Raw genomic sequence first — 16,793 nt, forward strand, 5'->3', positions numbered from 1 at the left:
TTGTTGAAGATTTATGCATTGTGTTGTTTCTTTAATTTCGTGTCTTAGAATCACAAAAAGTGGAATGAAAGTATAATGTACAATAAAGTTAAACTTTGTTCAAAGTTTTGGGTATAGAAAATAAAGTAATAATCTTTGATTAAGTCAGTTACAGGTGTTTGAAAGTGTTGTAACTCCGATTAATTTTAGCTTGTGAACCCAATTCATATTTCATACTCATGTTTAACCATATGCGCTGGCTGTGTTTGTACTGGTTTTTCATTTGAAGGTGAAGAAGTACTTGTGTATGGTTTTACCTCTAATATCGGTTAATTTTGAGTTTAGTGAGATCAAATGGAAGCAAGGTATTTCCGAATTCTAAGGCTATTAGGAAAAGGTAACAGAGCCAGAGCTGAATCAGATGGTTGCTTGTTGTGCCTAAGACTGGGTTACAGCCATGAAGTTAAGTTGCCAGTTCCGCCTGCTGTTCGTGTCTTTTGCTTTAAACCTGACATAATCTGCTGTGCTGGAGTCGATAAGGCAAGAACGCATCAGTTTGCTGCTACTGTTAGGAGTGTTAAACCACATGAAACATACAATGAAATAGGTATACGTTACAAGGATGAAGTCATAAAGTTGAGGGGGCCTGCTCTCAGGTGGTGATCTATATTTTAAAGACAAAAATCCACTTGATTTCCGATCACAAGTCTATAGAACAGGCTGTTTCCACTTTGTAGCTCTTCATTTTGCATTTGAATTGATTTCTAATCTTCAAAATTTCGTTTGAAACTAGGTTCTATGCCACCAGTCTAAAAGAGAGAAACTTGCTACTTCTGGACCTCGTGTCTAAGATTCATGACCAAAACGACAAGTCGGCATGATACGAACCTAGTTTTAGCAACTATGTACTCCGTAGTATCAATTTATGTCTATAATTATGGTTATAGAATGGCATCTCAAGCTAGCCAAAAAATTCATCATTTGCAACTCAAAATAGCCAAAAAATTATACTTGTATGAAGAATTATATATCCGAGCGCGTTTTGTAAGCCACACCATATGGCCGGACAAAGTAACCCCTATAACACTAATAGAGTAACCGATACCAACCAAGTAACACAAATTAGATGTTTTTATTGGTTGTTTACAAAAAATGTTTGATAAAATGAGATACTAACGATTTATGTGTTCCAACATAGCTACTCGTAAAAAGCAGCGTTAAAAAAAATCCGATAATCTCTTTCAAAATGGATGAAAAATCGCGCGGAGTAATACCAATCATACGCTTTTTTTGTTGTTTGAACTCCTGAAAAACCCAAAAAATCAAACTAAGGTACAATAGAGACCCTTCAAGACAGTCGCACATATCAGTATAATTAAGACCAAAAAAGTACTCAAATGTACTAATGTTACCCATTTTGCAATTGAATAAGATCTGCACAGATAGAAAGATATGCAACTCAACAGAAATGTACTCCACTACTTTCAAAACAAAACAAAAAAAAAAAAAAAAAAAAGCAAAGATTTTAGTCTGAGAAATTCTTTAAATATACTCGTAGGACTTGGTGACTGGAAATTTTATGGTTAAGACTTAATATGCTGAACAATTGAACATAGCAAAATAGATTAGACGAAAATAAAACATTCAACATAAATCATGAGTTCACCTTTTAGCATGTAGCACAGCTACGGCCAACAACATAAACCTAAGTTTGAAGCTGTGTTCCAAGCTGCGTTAAATTGCTAGCAATAATAGAAATCAGAAACACGTTCATTCTGTAATTTCTTTGGCAAACAAGCAGTAATCAGTTCATCCAATACTTCAAACTGGAAAACTATTTGTGATTGATGTTGGAAAAAGCTGTAAACTTCAGAATACAGAAAAGAACCAAAGTGCCAAAGAATTATGTATGCTACAAGCAGTTGAAGATGACTTAGTTGGGCCTACTTATTCAGGTACTAATAGCAACCAGATAGCACCAGCCATAATCACAGGAATGTAACAAAAAAAAAAACTCATGCTTGATTTTGCACTTCAGCATTACTGCTTCCTGGAGTCCTCTCGGGTAGTAAACCTAACATAGAGCTCGTAGATACAGCCTACAAGCAAGACAACAAAAGGCACTATTAGGTTAGAGTGCAAGATGAAGCCAGACCAGCAAACTCCAATGACAGCATCACAGCAACTCGCAAGAAGACCAGGAAAATGACTTTTTGACAGATATTTGAGAGTTCCTTTCAGTTGGTAAGAATGGTCCCTGATTTACATATAACTACTCGGAAATGCACAAAAATCCTAGGGAAGGGAAGCCTAATAGAACCAAGCGCCTAAACAAGCAAGAAGCAGAACATAAAAGTGAGTGTTCAGATGCCATTATCCAGAGTGGCGATTTCATCATTCCAAAAGTTTACATTGCCACCAACTCTATTTACAAGAGCAAGGGTACCATAATTAATCAATTATCTAGTCTAAACTCAACCCAATCCTTTCTCCTAAGTCAATAGTCTAAAAGTAGCATTAATTTAGAAGTAATAATGATTAAAAAGATAACACAAGTTAAAAGGTCATAGTGGACTATATAGTTTTAACTTTCAAGTGTCTACAAGCTCTGAAGCTCATTAATAAAAGTCTTCACCTTCTGATTTTACCAGTTTAAAATTAAGAGCAATTGTTCTAAAACAGATTATAACAAGCAAGGAGGGGAAAATTTCAGGTGCGAGTGAAACAATAGCAATCTTAACAAGACGGAAACAGCCACATGGCTTTGCAGCATAAGATTTAATACAGTCAGCCAATTAACACACTCATTCAGATAGTAAGTAGTGCACAAGTCATTGTTGCTTATCCAACATTATTTATCACAGGCTCACAGCAGCTTACCAACACCCCCCCCCCCCCCCAAATTAAAAAAAAATAGTAATAAAAATAATATAAAGACCAAAATAAAGGAAGAAAGAAAGAAAAAATCCCAAATAAAACTACAGCACGTCTCAAAGTACTTGAAGAAAGCAGAAGAATACCAGCCATAACAACGATCGTGAGAACATCTCCTGCTTTTTTAATTCTCTTTACAGTCTGTGTACTTGATTTGAACCGACTCAATGCTGGGTCCTTTTCCAACAGCTGTGAGGAGATTAGATAACTAAATCAGTATGCAACAGAAAATAATTGCTCTAAAGTTCTTCAGCAAATTATAATGGATATTCAATCCTTCTAGCCATAAAACTTCTACAAATAAAATGTTGTAGGTTAATACCTTCTAGCAAATCAAGTTGATGTGTTATGAAAAAGCATAGTTGTAAACAGGCTTTTTTTTCCCGTCAACATGGGGAAAAAAAAAAAAAAAAAAGATTAACAAACTATGGCATAGTTCAAAGTTGCTAAGTTAGGTCACTAATCAGCAACTGACAAACACAAATGCAAATGACACTTAAGGAAAAATAAAAACTAAGCAAAAGAAGCAGAATTTAAAAAACTATTGAGCGTCACACAATCTATTAAATTTGTGCCTGATTTCTTTTCCCACAAAGCTAGATTAGTTGTTTTAGTAAGCTTTTAGATACTCATAACAGTTTCCTAAGGTGTCATTGTCATATAAATAGGCAAATATAGGATTGACATGAAAATAACTGCATAAACGAGACAAACTGTGAGACTAAATCAAAGATAATTTACATCAGTGCCAGTAAACCTGCTATTCTTGTTAACGACAAGGTCACAAACCAATAACAAGTCAAACACCATGATAGTGTATAAGGTAAAGCAAAATTTTCCTTTAAAGCAAATTATAAATCATATATAAAAGTCATTCTATAATAGTAATGCAATAGTAAGCGTAAATTAAGATATCAATTTAATATAAAGTATTATAGTTCCCTACTTTCTTTTAGTTATTCCATTTTAAAAGTGCACATTTGCCAATGCACAACTTTGCCCTTTAATATCGACTTTGCTGCTAACTCCCAATTAGTACAAATTATAAAAAGTTGATTTTATAAAAATATACATTCAGATTTAACTAACAAGATCCAACATGACTATTTTCTATGTACTTCATATATAACTAATTAATTATGGTCTAAGTGAAGTATGTAAATTGTGTCAAAAGTCAATAGGGTACAAACTAAGAAAATAGAGGAAGTAGGCCACGTAGTACTATCAATGGAATAGCCATTTCAAAATCAAAGACATATATAAATCCTAGTCCACAATTCCAATTGTAGTTTCCGCTACATACAACTTACTCTTGAGTCCAGTCTTGAGACTCTTGACAGTCGACATGTACTTCATATAAGAAATGTTAATTGAGTTAAATTTGGGTGAGGGGGAGGTTAGATATTATTCTAAGGGCAGGATTACTGCCTTGATTTTTAAAAAGAGAGCCTCAAGAGCCAAGACACCTTTCATGGAGTCACTTAACTCTAGAGTCTAGACCATACTAGGAAAGGGCATCAAGAAGAATCATGTGAACCAAATCCAACGCTTCTGTTATTCTCCGTTTCCTGGTCCATATTAAAAATAGATGGCTAATTGAGGTAAAGAACTACAATTCAGCAACATAATAGCAAGTTAGTGTTTCATATTGGACAAAATGTTGTCAAACAATCTAAAAGTATACTAGTGAAACCTTTATGCCTAGAGTCAATGATCCATGCACCTATGCCTCACACCTTGCGCCTTAGAATTGACATAAAGACCCTTTAAGCTCTAGTCACCAGTATATACTGTGCCTTTTAAATCAAGCTTATCATTGCTTATGATGCTAATTGAATTGGCTGAAACTTGGTAATGATCTTTATGTTTAATGATCTTAGTGTTTGAGTTTCTCAAGCCCCATTGACTATAGCTAAGCAAAGGATGTAGAAGCTTGGGTTAGCCTTACATAAAAGGTAAAATCCAACGAACCCGCCATCTAGGTCGTTGCATGAAAGGGTCTGTTCAGATTTTCTGAATACCAGAGGGTTGGAGTGTTGGACATACAGGAGAACAAACAAGCAACTCATCGGGTTCAAAACACCAATTATGCAAGTACATTCCTAAATAGTGGTACTGTCAACTAACACATATATCAAATTACTAGCATCACTAATTTTCCAAAACCTACCCGTATCCTCAATGACTCTCTATAATCATCAAACCCTCCAATAAACATCTATGATGTAACCAATTTAACATCTAAGCTATAGCTTAAATAAAATCAATAATTTGAACTAAAACCCAATTCAATTCAATCTGAGATTCTACGATCAATAACTCCAATAAAAACCCAATTCAATCCATTTCACACAGCAACAAGAAGCTAATTAGACCTAATCAATCAAAAACTCTAGCCAATTATTCATTCCATAAATTGATCGACAAATCCAAAGAAATAACAAAATTGATGCAAAATCAGAGAGAGAGAAAGACATACAGCTTTCTCACGCTCGCCGAGGTCGATGTGGAATTTCCGGCTTGGCTGCGCGAACAAACTCTCTTTCCCCTAATTTCCAGAAAAGTTATTTGCAATGAAGACTATGAATCGCTCAACCCATGAATTGCATTTGATTATAAAAAATGAAAAACTAGGAAAGAAGAGAAGGATTGAATTGTGGATTACCTGAGGATGAGATCGCAGATGAGAGAGAACTGAAGATTTGAGAAAGGACGCCATTGATGTAGTTGAGCTTAAAGCTTCTTCTGGAAATCGTAGAGATGATGGAGGAGGAGTTGGTGAAAGTTTTCAATTTGTTCTTCTTTTGGTTCGGTTCATAAATTATTAATCACTCGAGTCAGTCCGCCCCGTTGTTGGCCCAATTTGGTACGAGTACTATTCAACTACGAGTTGGAATTATTACGAGTAAATCGCTCAACATAACAGCGTCAGCGACATAAGAATTGAAACGATGTCAATTAGTATTTATAAGAAATATTTTTTTTTTCTTTGGTGTTTAGAGAGCCACAAGGCCGAATGATGAAAATCAATCTCAGCAAAGAGGGGAGCTCTAACCACTTGAGCTATACCCCACTCTCACAAGAATAAATTTTTAGCATTGATAAAAGTTAATTAGGTAAATGGTGTTAAAACTCAAAAGTTTCAAACAAGCACTTTAAGAACATTGAAGGAGTATTAGCAAGTGTAAAATTTAAATATATTCGGATGAGAGTTATGCATAGAGATCAATTTTTAATACGGGCATGAGCATAACGAGCCGACTTGCTCAATTTCAACCAATTAATAAACATCTAAGCATTATTTAAGGGACTTCCTGACATGGCGTGACTTAACATCTGCGTTAGCATTGTACGCCTATGCATCATAAACCTTGTGTATGGAAGCATTGGCAAAGCTTAGTTGAGGCCTAAAAGGGCCATGGCCCTAGCGGTGTTTGGTCTTACTAATGATTTGTCCTACTTGCACTAATTGAAGTAACATGGATGCATATTAGACCTGCCCCCTCCTCAATCGCGCTTATTACACCGGCCCCCCTCCTCAATCAAGTCTGATTTCGCCCCTGTATGGAAGACTGACACGAACTAATACCGCACAACTTTTTCTTAGCCAATCTCAAAGGATAATATGCTCAAACTAAGGCTCCGTGGCACAATAAATGAGCCAAATCAGCCTTGGCCCATGGCCTCCTTTTAATTGGGCCTTTGGCACACAAACTTTTTACGTGGATCAATTGTTGCCACGTTACACAACCATAGGCAGCAAAAAAAAAAAAAAAGTTCATAAAATCAATTTATACACCATAACAATAATACGGAGTAAGATTTAATAACCATCAAAGATCCCCTGAAAAATCAGTTTTTTCCTACACAAATCTCAAAAATGGCGCTGAGAAATGCAATTTCCATAGGAAGAAGACGAGCAAACCCAGTATTACATACCGCAGCAGCAATTTTTGCAACTTCAAAGACTCCCTCTCATTTCCAACGTTCATTTCCTTTTCAACAAACCAATCCTGGTATAATGCAATTTCATTTTTAAACTTGATTTTGGAATGAATTTGATCATTACCCATGAAATTTCATTGTAAATGCTAACAGAAATGATTGTTTTGATGGGTAATTTAAAGCTTTTCGACATTCGATTCGTGCTATTCAAGATACAACATTGAACCCAGTAACACCCAAGAAAGATGAAGAAAAGAAGCAAGATTATGATCAAAATTGGAAAATTAAAATGTTGTATGATGGAGATTGCCCACTTTGTATGAGGGAGGTATAAATAAAATTTATTCCATCAATTTTTTTATTTTTTAATATAGAATTATAGTTTTGGTTAAATGATATATAATTGTTGTGTATTTTTATGATGACTTGAATTGAATGATTAGGTGAATATGTTGAGAGAAAGGGATAAACAATATGGAGCTATCAAGTTTGTTGATATAAGTTCTGAAGATTACTCACCTGAAGAAAATCAAGGCCTTGATTACAATACTGTAATTTCTTCATTGCCCCCTCATTTTAGTAATTGAATGTGATTTGCATCATGCTCTCGAGTGTAGGATATAAGTGCTAATCTTTGTTTCAGAAACTGCAATAAGTACTCGAAAGCAACTGATGGTATGTTGTTTTTCTTGCTGACTTACATAGGTTATGGGTAAAATTCATGCCATTCTTGCTGATGGAACTGTAGTAACAAATGTTGAGGTACTTTACTATGGCTAATCAATAATCAGTGATGTCTGAAGTATGATTTGGTGTGGCACATTTTACTAACATAGAACCTCACTGATAAAATTGACTGCAGGCTTTCAGGAAACTGTATGAGGCTGTTGGCCTTGGATGGGTTTACGCAATCACGAAATTTGAGCCTGTAAGTCCTCTGCATCATCTTTTCTCAGTACATCAGACTTTTTACTTCTACATATTGTGTTAATGCTAGTTGGGAATTATTTCTTGCTCAGGTTGCAACTATAGCAGAAGCAGTTTACGGTGTATGGGCAAAATACCGTCTTCAGATAACAGGTAATTCATACTAACCTACCAATATTACTCCAAGAGTGTTTTATAAAGCTCAGAGAATCAATTCAGTAGCTGCAGACCTAGTTTTCATGATTCTTTAGATTACAATAAAATATACTCCATATTTGTAATTTCAGGCAGGCCGCCTATAGAAGAGATCCTTGCATCAAGAAGGAAGAAGGTATACTCTGCAGCTAGATAAATGCTTTGAATTTAATAGCCTTTTCATTATAGTACTCCATATCTAAACCGCAAACGCTTTATCAATTTATCTTGCATTTTTTATACTTCAGTATTCATATCCCAATATAATATTTGAGAAAATCCTACTAGTTTATGCCATCTGAAGCTATAAACATCATAAAATGTCGAACTTACTGCCTTTGCGTGTGTGGGTGTGTGTGTTTTGACAATCACTTCTATTTTTGTAAGCTGTCTTGTTTAGTAGCTCTTGTGGTATCTGATTTCCTGCTAAATTAAAGTAGATTTATTCAAATTCTGCACTCCGTAACTAGACTAACTTCTCTTTCCCCTACAGGATGAAATGTGTAATGACAGCAAATCTTGCAAAATGTAAAGATTCCAAGAGCTTCAGGAATGATCGGGATGTCTAAACAACACTTACCACTGACAATCCTTGCAGTCAAAAGCAGTGAAGCACCCCACTGTATATTTTATACTTATGAAAGTAGCTCATGTATACATAAAGAAAGCTCTTTATTGTAGATTCAGATGAAACTTGAATCCATATTGTACAACTAATATGGCATATTCGAAGTACACATTAATTATTTACTCTCTACTTATAGCTTTGTGCTTCTTTTTTTTTCTGCAGCGTCTGCAAGAACTTGTCTATATTTGACTCAGAACTACCGCCTTTGCTTACTGTCCTAACAGCTTGCTTACTCCAGCTACAAGAATTTTTCTTTATTTCTTCGCTGCTCAACCCTGCTATAATCTCCCTTACACTCCTCTCTACTTCTTCCCGACTTACGATCCCTTCACTACCGTTTTTGGCTCTCACTCCCACTTTCCAAACGTCCTCCATCATCTTCGCATTCATAGGCTGGTCACTCCATTGAGGGATCGCTAGCATAGGCACACCAAGACTCAGGCCCTCCAACATTGAGTTCCACCCACAGTGTGTGATGAAACAGCATGTGGCTGGATGGGCTAGCACCTCTAACTGGTTGCACCATGATACAACTACTCCAATTTCATCGCTGAGTGATGAGAGAAACTCGGGAGGTAGCTTCGTATCTGATTCCCTGAAAACCCAAAGGAAAGGGCTTTCCAAGTTTTTCAAACCCCAGGCTATTTCTTCTACCTGTTTTCCTGGTATCTCTGCCATGCTTCCAAAGGAGATGTAAATAACTGAGTTAGAGGGTTTTGTGTCTAGCCATCTTAAGCAGTTTTCTGTGGCTTGATTCCAGAGACTTCCTCCATATTCTTTGTCCTCCATTTGTTGTCCTAGGTATGCAGATGGCAACATCGGTCCAACCATCATCAATGGCCATTTATCTGACATCGCCTTTTCTATCTGGAAACAAGGAATCAAAAAAACAAAAAACAGAGAAGTGAATTGGAAACTCTCAACTTCTGCTACTCTACCTTGTAAATTCTACAATATTGATACCAATCTAGCAAGTCAGATGTCATTGTTTCAGCTGGAGTCTACAGTTCAACCTTTCGACTTCATAAGATAATAACTAAGATTGATAATTTATCCTCAAAATTAGTCATGTTTAGATCAGGTTAGTACTTCATTTGATCCCAAATTACTGGAACTTTTTTGATCCTCTTACCACTGTTAAGAAACCTCACTTCATCTCATACATGTGCTTATATTCATACTTCATTATTTCTAGCCACAGTAAATCTGCCTCTTCTATTCGTATAAAACCATGGCAATTTCTTAAAAAGTATTTCTGATAGTTGGATCAAATTACAGTACAGTACTACAGTAGACTACATTATCACAGGCATACCTCGCTTTCCAGTTCTGCAAATGTATTGATAAAAACCCAGTCATTTTCCTCCAGAGTAGAAAATTGCTCCATGATTGATCCAAGATACTCGGAAAACTCCAAAGGGTGCGCGATGAAACTAGGCAAGTCAGAAGACCACAGATCAGGAAGTCCCGGCAAAACCAGAGGAAAACTATCAGGTGTCAGAGGCAGAGAAAGAAGACCATGATGAAGGTACCAATACAAGGAGCAAACAGAAGCAGAATTAGTCAAAAAAGCAGCTTTACAAACTCCCATTTCCTTAGCCACATCAAGTGCCCAAGGCAGTAAAGAATCGTAAACTAAACAGTCAACAGGATAACAGGAGTTACTGAACTTCTGAATCAACTCAGTAAGTGACTTTGAGCCAATGACTTTGAAAGAGTTTAAATAGGCTTGTAGACTTGAAGCTCGCTTGAACCCACCTTCATCGAAACCATCAGAAATGGGCTCAATGGTTATGCCAGGGGCTTGGATGGCGAAGGCAGTGTAACGAGTGGTTGCTAAGGTGGCTTTGATTCCTTTCAAGGCCATAAGCTTGGTGAATTGTAGAAGGGGGTTTATGTGGCCTTGTGCTGGGTATGTTAGTACCATGACATGCCTTGAAGTTTCACCCTCCATTTCTATGCTGTTTTATTTGACAGTATGAGTTTGTTACTTTTCTTCTTGATCACTAGTAGTCCAGTACCAGTCATGTATTTTATCTAAAGCACCAAACTTTAGCTCAATTATTTCTACACTTTCTTTAACTTGACTTTTCTTTTTCCTTTCCTTTTCTTTTCTTATATTTTTGTCTGATAACCAGTCAAATGTGTTATTCCTGATGCTGATGGATTATGAATTCACTGATGCAGGCCATTCCTGACTATGATGTGTACTCCCTCGGTCTCTAAATAAAAGTCTCATTTGCGTTTTTACACACAACTTTAAGAGGAAAAATACTCCTATAGATTGAATGAAGAAAAAAATGATGAGGTGTAGATTAAAGGTGAATACAAAAGCAAGATATATATTAGTGAATAATTGTTAATAAAAATGAACAAATATTACCTCCGTTTCATATTTTTTGCAACTTCTGTCAAAAATGAATGTTACAAATTATTTGCAACTAATTTTTTCTTTCTTTTTAAAGTTGTCATTTCTCTCTATCTCTCTGTTCATCACATGCATTCTTATTTTTCTCTCTCTATCTTACACTCACAAACAAATTTTGCCTAAGAGTCCGTGCACCCTTCAAAGTTGCAAAAAATGTGAAATAGAGGTAGCCAAGGTGAATTACCATTTAAAAAAATTATAAAAAAATAATAATAATAAAAATAAAAAAAGAAAGAAAGAAAAAAAGCCTAGGTGAATTAAAAATGAACTGTAGAAAATGAAAAGCTAGTACCATGTGATCAAAATAAGGATATGTAGCAATTATTTAATTTCTCATTAGATTGCGAGCCTCTACTTAAACATAAAGCTTAGCGGGCTCTATTGCTCGCAGAAATGATTCTATACAAGCACCACATTCTCAAAAGTAAAAGAAAAAACTACCTAATTGATGAAAACCATTCACAAGACCTAATTTAGTAACCTACTTTCTCAGAATAGGGGCTTTAATATTTACATAAGCCCACATTCTCAAAAGTAAAAGAAAAAACTACCTTAATCACCAAGTCATCCATTGTCCCGACCACTCATGAGTTGATACACAACATTCATCTTACCCAATCAGGCTTGATTCATAAGTTCTAATTGTGTTGCTTCGCAATTAGAGAACTGATGACGTGATATTCCTGCACCATCTAATTACTCCAAAGGTATCTCTCAAGAATCGCCTAAATTTACAGGTGATATATACAGCCAATAGAGTCTCATACCTCTCACATTATGAAAGCACGTATGTGCCTGAAGGCAACTTCTAGCTCCTATATCTGCAATCTCCAGCCAAAAATAAATAAATCTAGCGATATCTTTGTATCCTGGGGCAAGGTGCTCGTCTAACAAGCCATCTTAGAACACTAGAAACAACTCTCCACCTTCTGTAAGCTTGTCCCCTAACAGCTTGACTAGAAGGACGAGACCTTAAGAAGCCACTATATACACTCTGTAATTCAGCTTGCGAGTCCAAGATCATGTTTGTAGACTGCATAGTGGGGCAATCAATGTCCATGAACCCTAGATGCTCATCATCATGGAAAGCTTGTGTTATGGAGTGAGAAGGGGAAAACAAGGAACTAGAGATTTGTAAAGGTATATCAAGAGTCTGGTCATATCTCAGGTCTAAGGCATCTAAACCGGGCAAAGAATAATCATCTGGGCTGTTCAAGCTTCCCAATGTGTAGAGAGGAGAGAAACCATCAGAAGGAGATGTGCTTGGTTGTGCATAATCAATACTGCCTATCTGTTGCGATGCCACAAGCTTATTTGCATCTGAAGTCTCCGTACTCGCAGAGCTTGCCGTGTGTGAAGACATACCAATCAGGGAGTTCATATCTTCAAATGTAATCACTCCATCCCAATGTTGAAAAGCTTCAGTGGCCATTCTTTGTGCATCAATCTGGAAAGGATGTTGATCGAAATTTTGTTAGAATTGACATACAAGTACACAGAAAAAAGAGGCATCTTACATTTAGAAGTTAGAAAGCATGCCTTGTCATTTTCGGATAGCTTATCAAATGGAATGTACTGGCTTTCCGAATAAAATCCAATTACTTGTCCCACAACATTGAACACCACACCATTCTTGTGCTGAGACATAGGTGAATAATACAAGTATACTCTTTTGTCAAGTACACATGTCCGAGCATGCTCTATGGTTATTTCCCACATCTTGGCAGACATACCAGAGCCCAATATCTGAATATATGTCCAAGAACAACTTATGAGAGATAAACCATGTGGCCTAGCACAAAAGAAATGCACAAAGAACACTCAAAGTACATATATAGGCATGAATAGTTTTAATCATATTTGTTCACACGATAGTGAGGGGGAAATCAAGAATCTAGCTTAGAAGGTGTTACATACAATCCACAAGATACTTGCTCCATTTTTTAAAATATATACATATATATACTCCTTAATTGTAGATTCTTAAATGGAAATTTATGTCAGGTATATAAGTCCAAGATTCTTACATTCCTTAGCCTTGCAGGATCTAGATGGAGTAAAATCAGGAAGTCCTTCACAGTCCTCACTCTGTCTATGCTCAATCGTTTGTGGAATGCTCCATCTTTTCCAATCTTTTCCAGACGCCAAACTTCATCAGTTAGAGATGGAGGATGGTGTTTCTTGTACACTGCAAAAAGGCCCGATAGCTTTCTTATTCAACATGGTAAATATAAAAAGGTTGCTTTAATCCTCAAGATATGACACTAATAATCATCAATATATATTTTGAGTTTAACCATCATCCAATATCAACTCAATGAGCACATTATATAACAACAATTTGCAATTACTACAGATAGATTCACATCCAACTATTAAGAAAAAAAACAATTGATCTTGTAGACACAATCTCTTATTCTCTGTAGAGTAAAGAAACAAATCTGTATAATAAGCATTGTTTTTTTACTTCAAATAAGCAGATAAAATTCCCAGACCACTATAGAGAACACAGTTACGTGTAGGTCAGTCATACATTGAAGCTAATCACCAAGGTTTAGCATTGTGGCATCTTCTAGTGAAGGTTCTTTGGACAGATAATATATATACCATTATTCAGATTTCACATATAAATAAGAAAAAATAGAGAAATCAAGGTACTCACATTCTCCACGATGATCCCTGACAATGAAGGATTCTGTCTTTGCTTCTCTAATCCTATATCCATCAGAGTTTCCAACCACCCTGGCCCCTAGTCTAAATCTGCGGCTCCGTGTCCAGCTTGAGTTATCTGTGAAAGAAATTTCACCAACAGAACCAATGCCCTCTTTCAGATATACATTTACATCTCCTGTTAGAAGAGGTTTCTTTCCTTCCCGTTCTCTCACAATATTGTTTTTAAATTCTTCTATTGTCCAGTTTTCGCCCTCATCACCATCAAAATCACCTTCAAGAACTACAATTTCTACTTTTGCAGAGGATTCATTAGCATACTGGACAATTTCATCAGTAGCAGCATCTATTAGAACAACTTTAATTGCTGATCCATCTTCGCCTTCTATTCGGGTTCCAGTAAACACAGGCAGAGAGAGAGTGCTCAAAAACTTTAGCTGCAGATTTCTAGATTCACAAGGAAATAAATCTTCATCGGAATTCCTAAGAAAAATTCAGAAGATTGAATTATGTTAAAATAGTCATTTCTGGCAGTAAATCAATTTCACTAATACTATAGCCATCTTTTAGCCAATAATGTCATCAAAAGACAGTTTCTTACCGCTTCAATTTCATGACATGCTTCTTTATTGCTAACTCTACCTCTTCCTTGACCTAAACACATGCAAGAAAATCCATATATCATAGTATCAGAGACAAGTTTGACAGGGTTGAGACCTCAACTATCTAGAGCCACCAATTTATCTAATGTAGTAACTGTTGGCTGTATAGGGTTATCTAAGTTTAAAATTACATTTTTCACAATCCAAGCCAATTTGTTGAAACCACCACAATAGCAATTATGGAGTAGCATTTATCTTTAACAATTGGCAACTGGTAAAGCAACCAATATCACACAAGACAAAATGACCAAATAGTATCAATGCATAGGAAACAAGAGTAAATCAAGAAAAGTCTTGTTGCATTTTTGCTTGTGAATGAACTAGCTTGACTTATATTTTACAAAAATGGCAAAGCAAAATAAAATGGTGATTCTCAGTGACATCCTAATTCCTAAAATCATCAAGCATATGTTCATAGTCCACAGAAAAAATAGAAATTTCAGTGAACTTACAACTCTACGAAGCATAGGCTCCAATGCATTTTGAAAGCTCTTTTGTCTCATCACCTCCAGAACCACACTAAAATGTCAAAGAAAAGCATCGTTAATTTCTATTGCATATAACTATGATTGCTAATATTCAAAATGAATTAGCAATACTTAATCTACAACCAAATAATTAGAACCCAGCATAAACCACATTCTGAATGATGCAAAATGCATAAGCAAAGCTTCCATGGATAAGACATCAACATTGTGACAATCTGACAGAAAGCCAAAATGGAAGTTGCATTTCCTTTATTTGGAAAATTCAGTCACTCCGCACTCTACACTATTATAGAGTGCTCCTTCTCATTTAACCTTCTTAAGTGCTGTAAATATTGTTGAAATTATTTCCTTCCCCCCAGCTTGAGTCACTCAAGCATTCACTTCATCATTAACCTTTAACTGTGAAATTATGAGCTCTCTAAAATGGATGCCAAGTAAATTCCCATAGAAGAAACTATTGCATAATTGCACGAATTAGCTTTGAGCTTAGGGAGACCGATGATGGCCCATCAATTACTACTAAGTCATATAAACACCATGAAAATCCTCTTTTAAAATGCTTAAATAATTATATATATATATACCCTTTAAAAAGGCTAGTCCACTTTGACAATGTAAACTACTCCAACAATGTCTAACAGTACTCTTATTCTGAACAATTCACTAAATTTTCTGATCCCAGTGCTCACCCCACAAAACGAAAATCATTTCTAATTTCACAGTATGTACAAGAATCAACTCATGGCAACCAAATTTAAGAAGTAAAACAATTTCTCATAGCAAAAAGGTATGTAATTTATTAACAATAACGTTGAAAAAGTAATTGAATTCTCCATTTTCATCACTACATGTTAAATTACCATACTCAAGCCACACTCACTACCTCAGTAACCCCAAATTGCAAAAAAAACCCTATAAACCTTATACAATACTACTTCAATTAATATTCTAATATGCGCGCCCAAACCTAATAGGACGATTATTTGTGGACTAATGGATTATTATCATACATACAATTATCAAAGTAAAGAACAAATAATCATCAGTGCATGTTTCCTCAAATGGGTATCAATGGTTGCCATAATCAAGTCAACCCCACAACATAATTCCACCCCAAAAACAACCAAACCAAGCAAATTCACCATCAAAACAAACACAAACAAAACCCCAGAAAACAAAAGAGAAAAGAATTCACCTTCTAAAAGAAGGAACACTTTTATGACGCTTATCATCAGGAATATGAACACCCTCTAAATTACCCTTACTAAACCCAGAAGCAGAAGAAGAATCATCCTGGGTTCTTTTCTGAGACATTTCATCAAACACATAGAGTGCAAACCCCAGAAAACAACATGAAACACAAAACTAATTGTGGGTAATTATATATAGCTAAAAAATTGAAGAAAAACAAGTAGAATCCAAAATAATTTCTGTTGTTACTCAAACACAATCTCCATCTCCCCATATCCTGAAAGAGAGAGAAAATAATACTACTTCACTCTTCTTCCTCAAGATTTGTGTTGTTGTTTCTACACTAGGGGTTGTTTTATTTGGATGGTACATAAAATAAAAATTTAATCTTTCAGAAATTTTTACCCAGAATTTTGAGGAGAGAGAAGAAGTGGGGTCCAGAGTAAGCGCGTAAAAGGTAGGAGGAAGAAGAAGAAGAAAGGGTCATCCAAACAAACAAACGCGGCGTTATTCGTTTTTTGAGTTTGACGTGTCAATGGTGACTCATTTGTCTGCCACGTCAACTTGCATTACTTGGACTTAGACTTGGACGTCATTTTTTATTTGGTATTAGTGATAATAATGATAATACTATAAGAATAAGATTATATATCAAATGGATTAGGAAACTTGATCATTAATAATGGAGTACTATGATTAGTATAATGGTGGATTAAGGCAATTAGGCAATTTTTATAGAGGTCAAA

General features: G+C 35.6%; 4 protein-coding genes across 5 annotated transcripts; 1 reads left to right on the forward strand and 3 right to left on the reverse strand.

Moving 5' to 3' along the window:
• Positions 1-1,735: 1,735 nt before the first annotated feature.
• Positions 1,736-5,781, reverse strand: LOC145568379 (succinate dehydrogenase subunit 7A, mitochondrial-like). The gene is made up of 4 exons (XM_081627806.1): positions 5,579-5,781; positions 5,393-5,461; positions 3,000-3,102; positions 1,736-2,078 (listed from the first exon to the last, which is right to left on the reverse strand). Exons 1-4 carry the CDS (start codon positions 5,630-5,632, stop codon positions 2,020-2,022), a joined length of 285 nt encoding a protein of 94 aa, XP_081483932.1. The 5' UTR covers positions 5,633-5,781; the 3' UTR covers positions 1,736-2,019.
• A 946-nt stretch (positions 5,782-6,727) lies between these two features.
• LOC145567254 (uncharacterized protein At5g50100, chloroplastic-like) lies at positions 6,728-10,114 on the forward strand. 2 transcript variants are annotated; one of them, XM_081626514.1, is made up of 8 exons: positions 6,728-6,929; positions 7,041-7,186; positions 7,302-7,409; positions 7,564-7,620; positions 7,721-7,786; positions 7,878-7,938; positions 8,073-8,116; positions 9,978-10,114. In XM_081626514.1, exons 1-8 carry the CDS (start codon positions 6,794-6,796, stop codon positions 9,999-10,001), a joined length of 642 nt encoding a protein of 213 aa, XP_081482640.1. In that variant the 5' UTR covers positions 6,728-6,793; the 3' UTR covers positions 10,002-10,114. The 2 variants fall into 2 exon arrangements, with proteins under 2 accessions (XP_081482640.1, XP_081482639.1); XM_081626513.1 differs by lacking the exon at positions 9,978-10,114 and adding an exon at positions 8,474-8,737 and having other exon boundaries at positions 6,730-6,929.
• LOC145567253 (UDP-glycosyltransferase 74B1-like) lies at positions 8,725-10,976 on the reverse strand. The gene is made up of 2 exons (XM_081626512.1): positions 9,924-10,976; positions 8,725-9,475 (listed from the first exon to the last, which is right to left on the reverse strand). Exons 1-2 carry the CDS (start codon positions 10,560-10,562, stop codon positions 8,735-8,737), a joined length of 1,380 nt encoding a protein of 459 aa, XP_081482638.1. The 5' UTR covers positions 10,563-10,976; the 3' UTR covers positions 8,725-8,734.
• Positions 10,977-11,307: 331 nt separating this feature from the next.
• LOC145567252 (calmodulin-binding protein 60 A-like) lies at positions 11,308-16,410 on the reverse strand. Its single transcript, XM_081626511.1, has 7 exons — positions 16,052-16,410; positions 14,821-14,887; positions 14,308-14,360; positions 13,699-14,189; positions 13,064-13,224; positions 12,576-12,782; positions 11,308-12,483 (listed from the first exon to the last, which is right to left on the reverse strand). The coding sequence occupies exons 1-7, from the start codon at positions 16,168-16,170 to the stop codon at positions 11,887-11,889; spliced, it is 1,695 nt and encodes a 564-aa protein (XP_081482637.1). The 5' UTR covers positions 16,171-16,410; the 3' UTR covers positions 11,308-11,886.
• Between the last annotated feature and the right edge of the window lie 383 nt (positions 16,411-16,793).

This window comes from Chenopodium album, chromosome 11, assembly GCF_948465745.1.
Source record: "Chenopodium album chromosome 11, dcCheAlbu1.1, whole genome shotgun sequence".
NCBI lineage: Eukaryota > Viridiplantae > Streptophyta > Magnoliopsida > Caryophyllales > Amaranthaceae > Chenopodium > Chenopodium album.

What these genes read in the sequence shown, in the direction of transcription:
- LOC145568379 (XM_081627806.1), bottom strand. Translation starts at nt 5,632, where the DNA reads ATGGCGTCCTTTCTCAAATCTTCAGTTCTCTCTCATCTGCGATCTCAT. An exon ending in ATCTGCGATCTCATCCTCAG is followed by an intron (nt 5,462 to 5,578) that starts GTAATCCACAAT and finishes TCTGGAAATTAG; the next exon opens with GGGAAAGAGAGTTTGTTCGC. An exon ending in TCGGCGAGCGTGAGAAAGCT is followed by an intron (nt 3,103 to 5,392) that starts GTATGTCTTTCT and finishes ATCTCCTCACAG; the next exon opens with CTGTTGGAAAAGGACCCAGC.
- LOC145567254 (XM_081626513.1), top strand. Translation starts at nt 6,794, where the DNA reads ATGGCGCTGAGAAATGCAATTTCCATAGGAAGAAGACGAGCAAACCCA. An exon ending in AAGGCCTTGATTACAATACT is followed by an intron (nt 7,410 to 7,563) that starts GTAATTTCTTCA and finishes TGACTTACATAG; the next exon opens with GTTATGGGTAAAATTCATGC. An exon ending in ATACCGTCTTCAGATAACAG is followed by an intron (nt 7,939 to 8,072) that starts GTAATTCATACT and finishes TTGTAATTTCAG; the next exon opens with GCAGGCCGCCTATAGAAGAG.
- LOC145567252 (XM_081626511.1), bottom strand. Translation starts at nt 16,170, where the DNA reads ATGTCTCAGAAAAGAACCCAGGATGATTCTTCTTCTGCTTCTGGGTTT. An exon ending in AGTGTTCCTTCTTTTAGAAG is followed by an intron (nt 14,888 to 16,051) that starts GTGAATTCTTTT and finishes TTGACATTTTAG; the next exon opens with TGTGGTTCTGGAGGTGATGA. An exon ending in CATGTCATGAAATTGAAGCG is followed by an intron (nt 14,190 to 14,307) that starts GTAAGAAACTGT and finishes AATTTTTCTTAG; the next exon opens with GAATTCCGATGAAGATTTAT.
- LOC145567253 (XM_081626512.1), bottom strand. Translation starts at nt 10,562, where the DNA reads ATGGAGGGTGAAACTTCAAGGCATGTCATGGTACTAACATACCCAGCA. An exon ending in TTGCAGAACTGGAAAGCGAG is followed by an intron (nt 9,476 to 9,923) that starts GTATGCCTGTGA and finishes CCTTGTTTCCAG; the next exon opens with ATAGAAAAGGCGATGTCAGA.